Source organism: Pieris napi, chromosome 2 (assembly GCF_905475465.1).
Source record: "Pieris napi chromosome 2, ilPieNapi1.2, whole genome shotgun sequence".
NCBI classification, from domain to species: Eukaryota; Metazoa; Arthropoda; class Insecta; order Lepidoptera; family Pieridae; genus Pieris; species Pieris napi.
In genome coordinates, this window is record NC_062235.1 from 6,929,069 (window position 1) to 6,943,243 (window position 14,175).

A 14,175-nucleotide genomic window follows, 5' to 3' on the forward strand; every position below is an offset into this window, starting at 1 on the left:
TAGGTACTGAAATAAAAATTAAATAAGGTTTCACTCAACTTCAATGCATTTCAATACAATTTCCATAATATGTTCAAATAATTAAAAATAAATTATTAACAAGTAGAGCTAAAATACCTGAACATAGAATAGCAACAAGAAATTTTGGAAAAAATTGATTTAACTGTAAATTTTTTTAATGAAACGGCAAGTTGGAATTGTTAATTGGAGTATCTATGAATTAACAATTATATTACTAATAATAACAATATACATTATAAGTAACAACAAATAGTATTCCTTTGGTAAATATTAGTAACTTATACGTAGATTCTCTTGGCTACGCCGTCCCAAAAGTCAGAAGTAATTGTCTGAAAATTGTAATTAAAGCATGTATAGATACCATAGTAAATTCGTGTCTTATTACTCATAAGTGATTATAAGTTATTCAACATACCACGACCAAATTATCTGGAGAGAACTCTCTAACATATGTGATAGTTTTGCCACCAGCCTTCTGCACTTGGGTAAACTTATCGCCATCAACAGTAATTACATTCTTTGTCTGAAAATGGTCAATATTGTTAAAGCAAAGCATGTGTCATAATTGTAATGTTGTTTAAAAGTTGTTTTCTTAAGTTTGAAACTAAGGTTATTTTTATAATTGTTTTTTATTATTAATCTAATGTCTGTATAGCTAATGGATAGAGAAAAAAATATATAGATACCGGCAAACATCTTGAACAAATGTCCTTGCCTACGCCCAAGCGATTTTTAGGTATTACTGGGGGTGGGGGTGCGCGGTGGCGAGAGAGTGACGTGTCGATCGCGTGACCGGTAAAGTTGACTTTCCCCCGATTCTTGTTTAATGCTCAAGAAGTTTGTCGGTATCTATACGCATACTTTACAAAGAATTATCAAAATAAGCAATATTTTCAAGTGTAAATTATGTGAGAAACATAAATAGAATAAAATTTGTTTGAGACACATAAGTTGGCCAGATTTTGACCGTCTAAAGTACCCAGCCAACTTATTCTAGTCAAGGTCCTTACTACTATCTCAGGAACTAATTGTTGATCAAATTCCACCCCCGGCTTAAATTTCATTTCTGTAACCCCCAGGCTAGTCGTAGAAGTAATAATGTAACCATCCCCATCCTTCTCTATCTTTTGGGAAGACTTGGACATCACGTAGCTGTCTACTTTTTCTTTTGGCAAACCTGCAAAAAAACTTTCTTTACAATATGTTCTATATGGCGCCAATCTACATTCTGTCAGAATAAAAGCAATCAGATCTACATTCTGAGTACAATTTTTTCACAAAAAAAGAACTACAAATAACGATAATTTTACGTTTGTCGAACGATAATTGTCATTTAAAAGAGGGTTCTTAGCCATTATCTAGTATGTCATTTGTTTTTAGTTACCGACAAACGCCGATATTATACATAAATCTTGAATCGCAGACACGGATTATCATATTACGAATGTTAGAATTAGCTTCATAATATGCAAAGATACACAGAAGTACCGAATTGGAACGAAACATTAAAATATATCTGTTTCAACTTTAAGTCATGGTACGAGATGCGGCTGCAGGATTAGTGCGCTCATCGGTTATTTGCTAAAAACCAAATTTTTATGTATATATATTTATAATTAGGAGAATGTATATCTACCAAGGTGCCTATCAAAATTTGGCCGCTAGTATTTTTAAATAAATTATTTTGAATTGTTTTTTGGGAAGACTTTTCGTTCACTTGTTATTTAAATAAAATATCGTCTACATCACGGCAATTTACATAAAGATTTAAAAAAATCACGGGTCTGTTGCCCACCTGGCCGCACTTCTTCACAGCCAGGTGTAAACAGGTGTGACTTCGATACATTTATACGTTTATAACGTACATTTATTAATTATATATCAAATTGAAGCAAATTTTTTTCATGCCTTGTTAAATCTGGCCGCAAATAAGGGCTATCTGCTCTTAAATATGATAAATATTAAAGGAAGAGTGAAAGAGAGTTTAGGCAAAACATCATTTGTCAGACGAGGAGAGCGAATGCCGCTTTTATGCCATTGCGCATGCGTCGAATGTTAGTGTTCTCAAACTGAATAGATGCGGCATTTTTATTCTAACATAAAAACCACACTGTTTTGGAGTTCGTAATAAACAACGTTTTATATATAAACATTGTTGTTTTATTTGCGCATCTAAAAATTATTAAATAAATTAAAACAAATATATTACGATCACTATGACCTTTACACTAATAGACACTAGTTTTAGTAGGTAATAAACTATAAAATGTACCTTTTTGGTTTTAAGCGAATAATAAATATTTAACATAGATAATTTATTTTAAAAGTACTTATCTACAATCATAAGATTAAAAGTTTAAATGTATGATATCTTTGCCCTCAAACAAAGTCCAAGCACAGATGATTCATCAGTTACTAATGGCTAATAAAAATGATTACTTTCTTAGCAGCAAAATTTATCATTTTCGTTTCATAACTTTTATATTTAGTCTGATATAGGCTGATAAGCAACTAATAAGTAACTGTGAGATCTAAACATTTGAGGTAGGTAATTTTTACTTATTCAAGCGTTTAAAACTTTCTGGATGTTGTAGCTTAAGAGTTCTGCATTTGTTTCGAGTTAAGAATGTTAAAAAATATACTGATTTTTTTTACGATATTTTCTTTCATTATACGTGCGTACCAAGAACAACGGTGAATTGTTGGGATTCAAATACCCGACCTTTCAACCTACTTAATAATTTCTTATGTCGAAAAAATGCTAATATGTGCACAAAATAAAATACTATATGGCATTCACATACGTTTTCTAATCTATTCAAACTTATCCAATTTATCACAGAGGACAAAGTAATGTAAAGAAAAGCTAAACTTAGAGAAAATACAGTGAAAAAGCTTACCTAAACTGTTAATAAATCCCTCAAAATTTTCATTTTTTTCCAAGGTGAAAACCTTTCCAAAGTACGCCATTGTAACGTTTTAAACAAAGTTCTAGACTAAATTACGAAAAACTGACAAGTCACAGTCTTATATTTGTAATTATTGGCAATTAACTGATAAAAATGTTTGTTCATGCGTTATCTTTATCGGTTAATAGTTCTGAATCTTAACACTAAAACAACTTGAACAATAAAATGACTCGTTGTTACACCAAAAACTCATGGTCATTCTTTTTAAAGTTAACGAAATTGCAAGTTTAATTGTGAAAGAGAAATACGCCTGTTTTAATGTCCTACGTCAGTATTTTTAAAGTGTTACGAAAACAAAATGTTTACAAAGATGGATTTAAATAGAAAACGATATATGAATATAAAATATGTTAAGAAAAATCTGAGATATTAGAAAGATAAATTATTGTGGCATGAGCTAGCCTTAGACGATTTCTTTTTAGCTCCTAAAATGAAAAGGATTTCAAGTATCATTCATTAAAAGAATCTTGATTTATCCAAAAATAAATAATAAAGTGAAAACTGCCTCAGTGTCTGCAGGAGTTGGTTACGCTTAATAAATCAATATGCGGATGACATAAAAGTGTTTATCTACGAAATAATAATTTGAATTAATCATTGAAACGATTCCACACGTGTGCTGACTCATATATTAAAGAAAAAGACGATTGATTACAAATTAATGGATTTAGATTAAATAATTGTTTATTTTATTACATGTATTATTAAATTAAATCGCAAACAGCTCCTATCTTTTCTATTCATAACATGTCAAAATATCTTGCGGTGTCCATGAGTGTTTCTTTTACATGAATCTCTAGCAAAAGGGATTTTAATGTAAACTGTATAAGAAATTGTTAGAACGCATATTATTTCTTGCCATAGCCGACATATTAGAAAAAGTTAACCTTCTCTCACAAGTCTGGGAGCGGCAATTATGTTTAATTACTTAATAAATATGCTGACGTAATATTATTTTATTAATAATTGACCAATTTCAAAACTCAAACTTTAAAGATTTTTTGTGTATACATTGTCTGACCAGTGACCGATTTTGATGTGGAATGGTAAGCTACTTACTGCGACACTTCCTTTTGACGTAGTCCCTACTGGCAGGTGGCGTGATTGATTGTGACTATTAGCACCTACCACAGTCTAGCGCGTCTAATATCGCCATTTTTTTTTATAATTTAAGGGATGGCTTTGTTTTAGTTGTAAGCTCGGCCTTTTTGGAGGGGAGACCTATTTTTATTATTATTTAGAATTATAATTTACCATCGTTTCTGGTTTCTGCTTCTAGTCGTATATCGTGTGTAAAATAAAATTGTATTTATTTATTTGCATAAGTGCCATACCTCACTGAGACGCCATGGCGACGTTGCCAGCGACGTCGTCGACTAGTTCTTATTGAGATGTAGTTGTAGTTTACTGTTTATCAGAATGCCAAATCGTAAAATGACTGCTTTACGACTGATTTGAGCGCGACCGCCGCTGTGAAAACCGCTGTCAGAGTTCGATCGAGTTACAGAGTCGCAAGGCTGTGTTGCAATAAGGCACTGCTAGAACTATTCCATTATAGAAGATAATATGTCGGATACATCCCTTAGACTTTTAAAGATCCTCCTTATTTAGGTGGCAGTGAAAAATTAATAGTTCAAGTGAAGATTATCAAGCTTTAAGTTAATTATAGTTAGATAAAGGATATTAATAAAGAAAAATAGCGATATATGTGCAGTGGAACACTAGTTTATTACTGAAACCGAAAGTAATAAAGTTCAAACTGAGAAACTATTTTATTTTAGTACAACCAGAAACACAATATAATGTAAATATTTTTACATTATACAAATACCACCTTAATATACATATAGTCGTATATTATACATGGCGTAACGTGGTCGTCATTCGGGATTTTGATAAATTATTTTTAATAGTTAACTTACCATGAAGATACGACATTGTTTTAATTTATTAATTCATTCTTAAAATTAACGAACCATGTCAGGCGATCAAGGCTTTAGGCGTAATCTTTAGTAAACTTCGATAAAATGTGTGAGACTGAATCTAAGGGAAATTCCATAGCCCACAAGAGGCTGATGTAGGTACTTAGCTTTGGTGAAGTTAAGTCAGCAGATTGGTATATTATCCCATTTGCTCATATACTAATTAATTGGTAAAACTAATAAAACCTTGTCTTAAGCGTTTTAAAATATTCTTCTTTCCGACTTGAGATAATTTTATTTATTTTTCTTAATTCTACAACTAAATACTAAAGATATAGCCAAAGATGGAATACATAGTTAATATTAACAAAAAGGTTCATACATTTACAAAAGGAAAAATAAACACTAAACATTATTCTCAGTACATTTTCTCCTATTAAGCATATTCCGCAATATCTTAAACATGTCGTCATATAACAATATTAAATATTGTCCGGGCTGTGCGATACAAAACTGAGTTTTTGAAGTTATACTTCTTTAGGCGCGTTATGAAAAATTAACAGAATGAAGTTAGTGGTGCATGTTGGCACGCACGCCGCCTCTATAATATTTATCCACATGTTTTGAGTTTCTACATTTAAAACACGTTTTTTCATTTTGTTTTCATTATACAAGTGCGAATTTTATATGTACGTCTGAATTATAATCAGAAGTGATTTAAATGAATTTTTAAATCAATACTAATTAATATTAGAAAATAATAATAAATGTAATTATAATATTAATAAATATTTATTTATTTAATTTTTCTTAGTCTTTGATTATTTAATTGTAATTAAATATTTGCATGCAATCAAAAACTATTTTTAATAATGCCAAAGAAGTATAACTTCTTACGCGCGTACATGCACCCTTTTTTTTGCATAGTTGGTGTTAATGTGAGGAACATGAAACAAATCACGATTACGACTCTTGTAGGCAGGGCAATTCATCTAAAAGTGAGCTGCAATTAACTTTACTTAAGATGCTGTCATGTAGTAACAATAAATCGTTATGTTTTCGCCAAGAGTCTAAAGTATCAATTTTAAAATGTTCACTTGCGTCTTTATAGGTATTAAACTTATTATAAGTCTTATAGGAGATACTTTTTATTATGTCTTTTAAGTTAAGTTTTTATTAAGTACTTATTTGTGTGTTGTGTTACTAGATAACCAAACCCATCAACCATACTCGAGGATAATGGCGTCATACAATAAATTATCGATATCCCGTTGCACTAAAATCTTCGTCCGCCCATCTTTAATTTTTTTTAATTTCGTCGCTACGGCTGCAGCAAAAATTTCGTCGTCATCACGCTTATTTGCTTGCTTATTTACGTTATCCATTACGGACGAAGTATGAGTAACTTTCGGGTCTTCATCGTCAGCACGACGTTTCAGCGAGTTCTTTGGATTCTTCAACTTTTTGACTGGCCTTTTATAATGACATTCTTGATCTTCATTTTCTGTGTCTGTTTCTTCATACTTGGTATCTTGTATTAACTGAAAAAAAAAATTGTTTTTCAGATGCCAAATACTCTTGAAGAATGGATGATGATGTTGATGAAATGATGGTACAGCGTCAATTTGATTTTTTTAGAATATACCTCATTACATGGGGGGATATGGATGGTAAACTTGTTGTTTTTCAATCTCTTTTTAATACTGGACTTTTTTAAATTACAAAGGTGATTTTAGCGTTGTAGGTACTTTTAGCACTAGTTGATTGAAATTTTTTTTTTTTTGTATGTAGATGTCGGTTGAAAAGGAACAATATCAGATGGTGTTTTCAAAAATACTAGTTTCTATAGTAATCTTCATCAAGGAAAATAACATTTGACATTATGGTAGGGGAGCCCACGATGCTAAATGGGGATTTACTCGAGCGTCGTAGAGACCTATTGGGATGCAAAGCTTAGATAAAAAGAAGAAAAAAATGTTGTAGGATAAATTCCTTTTCATCGGTGGGGGAAGCGGCTATAGATAGTTAAATATGTAAAAAAAAACTGTTGCATGGACATCCTCGAGCGCGTCAGATATTGATAGCATCTATGCCCTACGTATTTTTAATAATGTACGTATGTTAATCTGATCGTTTGCATGATGCGGGTGGTTGTATTTAAGGGTTGAAAATTAAAAAAAAAATTTTTTTATCGAGCGCGTCAGATTTTCTAAGGGAGTGTTAAGTGCACCAAAAAAAAGCTCTCATTCACTAATCTGACGATTTCGATGGGACGCAAACCCACAGCCATTTTCTTAATTTGCAAAAAAAAATCGCAATTTTGAAATACTCAAGCGCGTCAGATTAAGATATATGTGGTTCATCTTTATGTTCTAAACGTACTGTCTCATAATCTGACGATTATCTAGAGGGATTCGCATGATCTGCCAAAAAAAAAATAGAAAAACGGTTCACCTAAAGGGCCATCCCTGCAACTTCCCGCTAATTCCATTCCTGGGCGCTTAAAATTAATATTTTGAGCTCGCTGAGTTCAAAGAAATAACATTTCTATGCATTTGAGCTCTCCCAGCTCGAAAGTCTGATAGAAGTTTCATAGAACACTATTTTTGGAATTTTCAAACCGCAATAACTTTTGAATGGATCAAGCAATTTTCACGCGGTTGGCGGCATTCGACGCAGTTTTATTATCCTCATAAATAATTTTGCAATTTTAATTGATCGAACCACAAATTTCGGAGTAATCCCGAAAAAACACTTTATCGGGTTTCTTTCGTGTACGATATCTCTCGAACGAATCAACCGCTTTTGACCAGCTTGGTGGCGATCGACGTGGTTTTTCAAGCTCAAAGGCGGATTAGTTTTTGAAGTTGATCGATAAAGAAACCACTTTAAAAAAAAATATTTCTTATTTTTTTAAGATTTTTCAAAATTTCTCAAAATCTATCGGTCCGAATCGGTTCAAATTCACAGGAAATGTAATTTTGAGGGAAATATTTAGAACGCCGTCTAGTAGATTCCGATCGGTTAAAGGAAATGTAGGCATCACGCAGCTGCACGCATATAACTTTATCGACGAATTTTTGTTATTTCGGCTTGCGGAAATCGTCAGATTATATATTTTTCATTATTCTTGAATTATTTCCTTCAAAATAAAAAAAAAATTAGCTACGCTCGAGAATGTCGAGATGACGTTTTTTTTTTACAACTTTGTTGCCCTCCCCTTTTTTTCCGTCACTCTCAAATTGTCAGATTAGTGGAATATACACTTTTTAGGATGTAATTAACTCACCCTACCTTAATCTGACGCGCTCGGGAATTTCTGATGGTCAATTTTTTTTTACTAAACTGATCCTGTCTCCTTCACGTGCGGCTTTATATATGGGCCTCATATTTTGTGGAGGTACTTAACCGGGTACAAGGTATCCCCCTATATATTAATCTGCCGCGCTTTAGTAAATCCCGAAATCCCCTCTTGGGCTCCCCTACCATTATGCGCTACCCGGAAGTAAAAAATGGCGGATTGTTTACAAATTTCAATACATTACACAAAACTTATTTTTTTTAAAATACTTAGACGCGTTTCCGGCAGCAAAAATCACTTGTAGGTGTTATAATGAAGGTCCCCCAAGATTCCTGCATAATCAGTATCATCAAATTCGTGCGACGTAATTCAAAACCCAACCCGCAACAAACACTAGCGTAAAAGCATAATATAGTAAAAGGTTTGATAATAACAATATAAAACGTTCGTATTAACGTTAACACTTAACCTACTTGTTCATTTATTTCGTCTTGTGATGACATGCTGACGTTCGGTTCGTCCCTCCCATGAAAGAATTTCAGATATGCATAACCAAACCATTTTGGCTTATATATCTCGGAAAGCTCAGAACCTGAAGATTTTGAATCCGAGATTTTCTTCTTTTCTCTTCGATATTGCGCCAAAATAATCTTCCATTTTCTCATTACCTCAGTCGAGTCACAATTAAAACGTTGAGCCAAATCTTGAGTGGCGTCGTGTTTTTTGTTTCTATTTTTATAATCATGGTGACTGGAATCCCATAAAATACGATAAGTTTCAACAGCTTGAATAAATTTGATGATTTTATCATTCGTCCAATCCATATTTTAGGTAATATTATATTCTTGATCATTTAAAAAATTACTTGACATAGTGCGCGCACAAATAATGACGTATTTGCTTTGGTAGCGTACAACGACTAACGAGACGACACGAGTAGATTACTTGTACCGTGTGCGCGCACACTAGGGATGTGACATTCTGCATAAAAAATCGATTTTTCCAATCGGATTCAATGTATCGCATTGTAAACATCGATGTATATCGAATATCCCTAATAGTTCGAGGTCATAATGTCGGGAGGTGGCAGATGAAAAATCGACTATGATTGATTTGCAATCATAAAAATATTCGATTATTTTAAATACAAAAATCGCGTACAAAAATCGATTTTTTTAATAATCGATTATTTTTTCACACCCTTGCGCACACAAGTGCACAATTTGTTATTGTTCGCTTGAGTGTGTCGAGTGCCGACCAAAACAAACATTTGTGCTGTACGCTGTGCAACACTGTGCAGTGTGCAGTGTGCAGTGTGCCGTGCAGTTCAGGGGGCTTAGTCAAGATGCCTTAACAGTAAACACTAGCATACATTATGTGGAAAGTAGAAAACTAAATTTGTATGAAAATCACAGTTCGTGTCACAGTCGGTAGCCTTGGCCCTAAAGGCATGAGTTGGGATACAATAAGCGACACCATGATAGTGCTACGAAAAGACAATATTAAAATATTCCGGCAGTGTAGAAAATCTATCTAGCTATCAACATCTTTGATGGCTACCGTTTTATCGAAAAGTATTTTTTATGTTATTAAATAATTTTCATTTTAATTTTATCTGTTCGTTAATAACGTTCTCGTAAAATTTTAATGATCTAAACTAATTAATATTTTTTAAGTTAATTGTTTTAGTTTTTGTTTATATTTAAACAATAATTTAGAATGGAATCTATGCGATGATAACTTAATAGACACAGAAAAATATGAAAATATCAAGCAAGCAAATTACAAGGTACAAGTAAATATTTATATTTTCTTTCTATTCCATTAAGCTATAGTTTTATGAAATTCTTAAATCCTTGTTGTATTGAATATCGTTTATTGATATTTATATAAGTATTGTACCTATGTACAAAATTGAAAAAATACATTATGTAACTTGTAAGTTAAAAATAAGTTTGTTGTAAATTTAATATACCAATACCATATACCATTTAAATGTATTTCCTATAAAGATACGTAAGTGAAATGGTGGTACATTTCTATATCAGATCACAGATTTGAAAGTCTGAAAGATCACTAATAAACTTAATTAAAAGTTCTAAATAGGTATATTAGAAGCTAATGATATAATATTGATATAAATTTAACAAATAAAGTGTATGCTTCATAAACTTTGGAAATATAAAATCTAGTCAACAATACTTTAGAAGTTTATTGTAATATTGTTAATGAATGAGAAGTTTAATTCTAGCCCCTTAAGAATTACTCACATTGTTTTGGTATTAAAAACTTTAATTGACAATAAGCTGTAAAGCGACAAGTTAAGTCTATTTTTATGTTTAGAATAAAGTAAAGAGTTAGGTACTATAGTAGGTGTGCATGAATTTTACAAATTTCATTTACAAACTTTTAATATTAAAGTTACCTACTGAAAAAGCATTTGTTTTCTATTTGATCAAAGTACTAACAAAAGAAATATTTTCTTTTCAGAAAAAGAGAAGATAATAAGATAACTAAAAGTATTAATATGAACCACCAATGGAATGAAATTTATGTATTTATAAAAGTGTTATGAACCTGAAATTGAATTTGATAATGAGGAATCATGTATTTGATTAGGTAGGTATATATGAGGGACATTGTATTTTATGAATAATGTTAAAAAAATAAGAGGAGTGGAGTAAGAAATAATGGTTGGTTAAGTAACATTACCTCAAGAACAGAAACTATGTTCTTCCTAAAATTTTACTTCATAAGTTTGGCAGTTTTAAGAATGAGATATTTATTACAAAAATTTTTTGGGAAGAATTATATCTTTACAATACCTAACTATTATTATTTACAATCACTATTCTTTAAATGGCCCAGGATGTATCTTATCCAATGAACTGGAGAGCTTTTTCTATGTTATCATATGCGCTGTATATTACCTAACAAAGTACCTTAACAATTTTATGAAATCATCACAACATCTGTCGTTACATTTTATGTATTGGCTTTTTTTAATAGAACAAAATGCATACGAAATAAGTTTTGTCGCTGCCCATTATCTCTTACGTTTATTAGTTACCTAATTATAATTTTTCGGTTTTTAACTTCATATATAAAAATGAATACATCTGTATTAATAATGCACCTGTGTGTGTGTATTTTAGAAGTAATAATTCTATTTTGTAATAAGTAATTATACTTGCTAATTTTCCTATTTACACAATTTTTTGTTTTAGAGGCATGTTTGTTCCTTAACATATTGTATAAATTAAGGAACAAATGTGAAAAAACCTTATTTTAATAAAAAATAACTATTAATGAAACATCTTTTATTTTACTACCTATATGTTTAACATAAATCAATTCCTAACTATCAGTAGTATCATATTATATGCATTGGATACAATACAATATTTAATTTTGTTTGTTTCACCTGAATATTGATACCAATATTGTCTAACTATACAGTTAAAAGGGTAATGTTACTTCAATGGCTTTTCGTACTCTAAACAAGATAATAGTAAATACAGTCTACTCTCGATAATTTGACACTCGTTAATTTGAATCTCTCGATAATTTGAAAAAAAAATCCGTTCCCTTGAAAAATACTCGATAAATTGAATAAAATCAATGATAATTGGTCCCTTCGGTAATTTGAAGTTGAAAAAGTATTATCTTGCTCGCCAACATGCGATAATTTGAAATTCGGTCTTCCCTACTCTCTATAATTTGAAGCGTTTATCATGCACAGACTTGTCAATTGTTTACATAAATGAGGTTTGTGTCAAAAATTTGTGAATAATTGTTATAATAATTGTTAATACATAATAAGAATATAGAAATAATAAGTAACAAATTTTGATCAAATTCTTATTTCCTTCAGTCGCCCCTCCCCCTCGTGGTTATTCAAACACTTGTTATTTTGAACTCTTGATAATTTGAAATTTATATCTGGTCCCTAGAGTTTCAAATTATCGAGAGTCGACTGTAAATGCAATTGCCAAAAATAAAACTATCAAATACCTAATATACAATTTTTATTAATTCCTTACTTAAACAAGTTTTGCATTCACATATAAACTATTAGCAAGTTCAATTCACATTAAACTATTAGGTATAAGTTAATATTATCAAAAACAAAAGTTCATTGATAATATTAACTTATAATCAGTATGAATATTTTATTTATAGGTATCTTGAATGTTGGAGCACCAATATCAAATCATACCAGACCAGGTTTTTATTTTATATTCTTTATTAATCCCTTTTTTCCATTTAATTTTAAGTGAGAATAAACATAGACAATTCAAACTAGTAGCAAATAACTAACTGGATTTTATCAACTTCTAATCAATTTTCTCTTAACTCTTTATTTATCAAATATCAATCTGCAGCACTACCATCTCTATTGTTTCTTCAAAGCGGTAACAAAATATGTTGCTTCTTAGTTTTGCAGATTACTTAGTTGCTGTGAGATCAAATTCAAAAAGTATGAGTAGGTAGGTACCTATTCATTATTGTATATCGCGATCTTGCAGCTTCAAAATATTTTATTTATTTATAACCTTAAATTTCTGAGATAACATGAAACAAACCATAGTTAATTTTAACATCAATTTAAATTCATACATTATGCCACTTGTACTTTTCCATAAATTCCACTAAAATTATTCCGATCTTGCTCGCATTCTTATGTCTTCTTTGCAGCTTGCTATTGCAAATTTAAAATAATATTGTAAAGTTTTAACTTTTATTAGGTTTATATGTGTGACTATAATGTATTTCACATTTTATACAGAGACAATATGACGGAATAATGCTATGAACAGCAGCTCGGTACTACGCTGTCAACTTTGTGGTAGTGTACTGTGTAGTAACATGAGGGTGAGACATGTAACATGTTTGATGTTACTACCTAGTACCTACACATGGCTGCGAAGTGCGAACGAAGCAACAAAAGCTGTAGAGTATATAGAGTACTTATAACCAACTTATAACCAACGTATATAGAGTACTTATAACCAACCAACCAGTATACATAATGGCCGATTTACATTATCTTAGTGTTTAGGAGAGTGCTTTAGGATAGTACTTTAGTTGAAACATGTAAACGCTACTTGCTTTAGTAAACGCTACGCTAAAGAACTTGCCTTTCAAGTTGTACTAAAGCACTCTCCTAAACACTAAGATAATGTAAATCGGCCCTTATACATATACTTGACTATCTACTTGTAATTGTTCGCGAATATTCTTTTTGGGCTTTAGGAAGCACTTAAATTTGATAAAAATAAAAGGAGTGGCGTGCCAAATTCCAATCTTGTAATAAGTTATCGTTTGGCCTAATTGTTGTTCTGTTTATTTTGCTACTAAATAAATATGAGTTAATTCGACGTTCCTAATCTTTCATTAAATTATTTAGCTACCGTATGCCAAGTATTTTCGGGCTTGGTTTTAGGAGATTGAAAGGAATAGATACAATACAAACATACTCTTAAGCATTTTAGTCTTTATCTTCTGTATCAGTTTCATTGATAAATTTCCTTCTATCGACAAACATCGATTTTTAAGAACTCATCACGATTTCTGTTTTAATTTGGCTTAAAGTAGGTACTTACAGCCGGTGTATATATGTATTAGTAAAAAAGTATTTTAAATGTATATTAAGTTTTTATATATCTTAAATATATATCTAAAACATAATCAGAAAGAAGAAATAAGAAATAAAAAGAATCTTTTAATTTTTATTAAATTTATCAGTAGGTTAGTTAGTGCAGCTGATAGAGAGTTTTTAAATTTGGAATATTTATTATTGTATTTAGGTAATAGTAAATTAATAAAAAAATTGTTTGTAAAGTAGTTTTCATTCAATAATCCTAGCTGCGCTTTCTCTTGTAGAGGTATAAATTTAAAAAAATCAAATAGCTTCTTGTAGTCCTCTTTTTATTGTGATTTTAATTTCTTTGGAGCTATG

At 30.9% G+C, this 14,175-nt stretch overlaps 2 protein-coding genes and 1 long non-coding RNA gene across 4 annotated transcripts; 1 reads left to right on the top strand and 2 right to left on the bottom strand.

Annotated features, from left to right (window-relative positions):
* Positions 1–23: 23 nt before the first annotated feature.
* LOC125060144 (fatty acid-binding protein 2-like) lies at positions 24–3,078 on the bottom strand. Its single transcript, XM_047664903.1, has 4 exons — positions 2,922–3,078; positions 1,032–1,198; positions 437–544; positions 24–350 (listed from the first exon to the last, which is right to left on the bottom strand). Exons 1-4 carry the CDS (start codon positions 2,989–2,991, stop codon positions 300–302), a joined length of 396 nt encoding a protein of 131 aa, XP_047520859.1. The 5' UTR covers positions 2,992–3,078; the 3' UTR covers positions 24–299.
* A 2,685-nt stretch (positions 3,079–5,763) lies between these two features.
* On the bottom strand, positions 5,764–9,176 carry LOC125063005. 2 transcript variants are annotated; one of them, XM_047669194.1, is made up of 2 exons: positions 8,693–9,176; positions 5,764–6,453 (listed from the first exon to the last, which is right to left on the bottom strand). In XM_047669194.1, exons 1-2 carry the CDS (start codon positions 9,035–9,037, stop codon positions 6,133–6,135), a joined length of 666 nt encoding a protein of 221 aa, XP_047525150.1. In that variant the 5' UTR covers positions 9,038–9,176; the 3' UTR covers positions 5,764–6,132. The 2 variants fall into 2 exon arrangements, with proteins under 2 accessions (XP_047525150.1, XP_047525149.1); XM_047669193.1 differs by having other exon boundaries at positions 8,687–9,174.
* Positions 9,177–9,523: 347 nt separating this feature from the next.
* On the top strand, positions 9,524–11,522 carry LOC125062915. Its single transcript, XR_007119365.1, has 2 exons — positions 9,524–10,002; positions 10,704–11,522. It is a non-coding gene; the product is annotated as an uncharacterized LOC125062915 (long non-coding RNA).
* Positions 11,523–14,175: the final 2,653 nt, after the last annotated feature.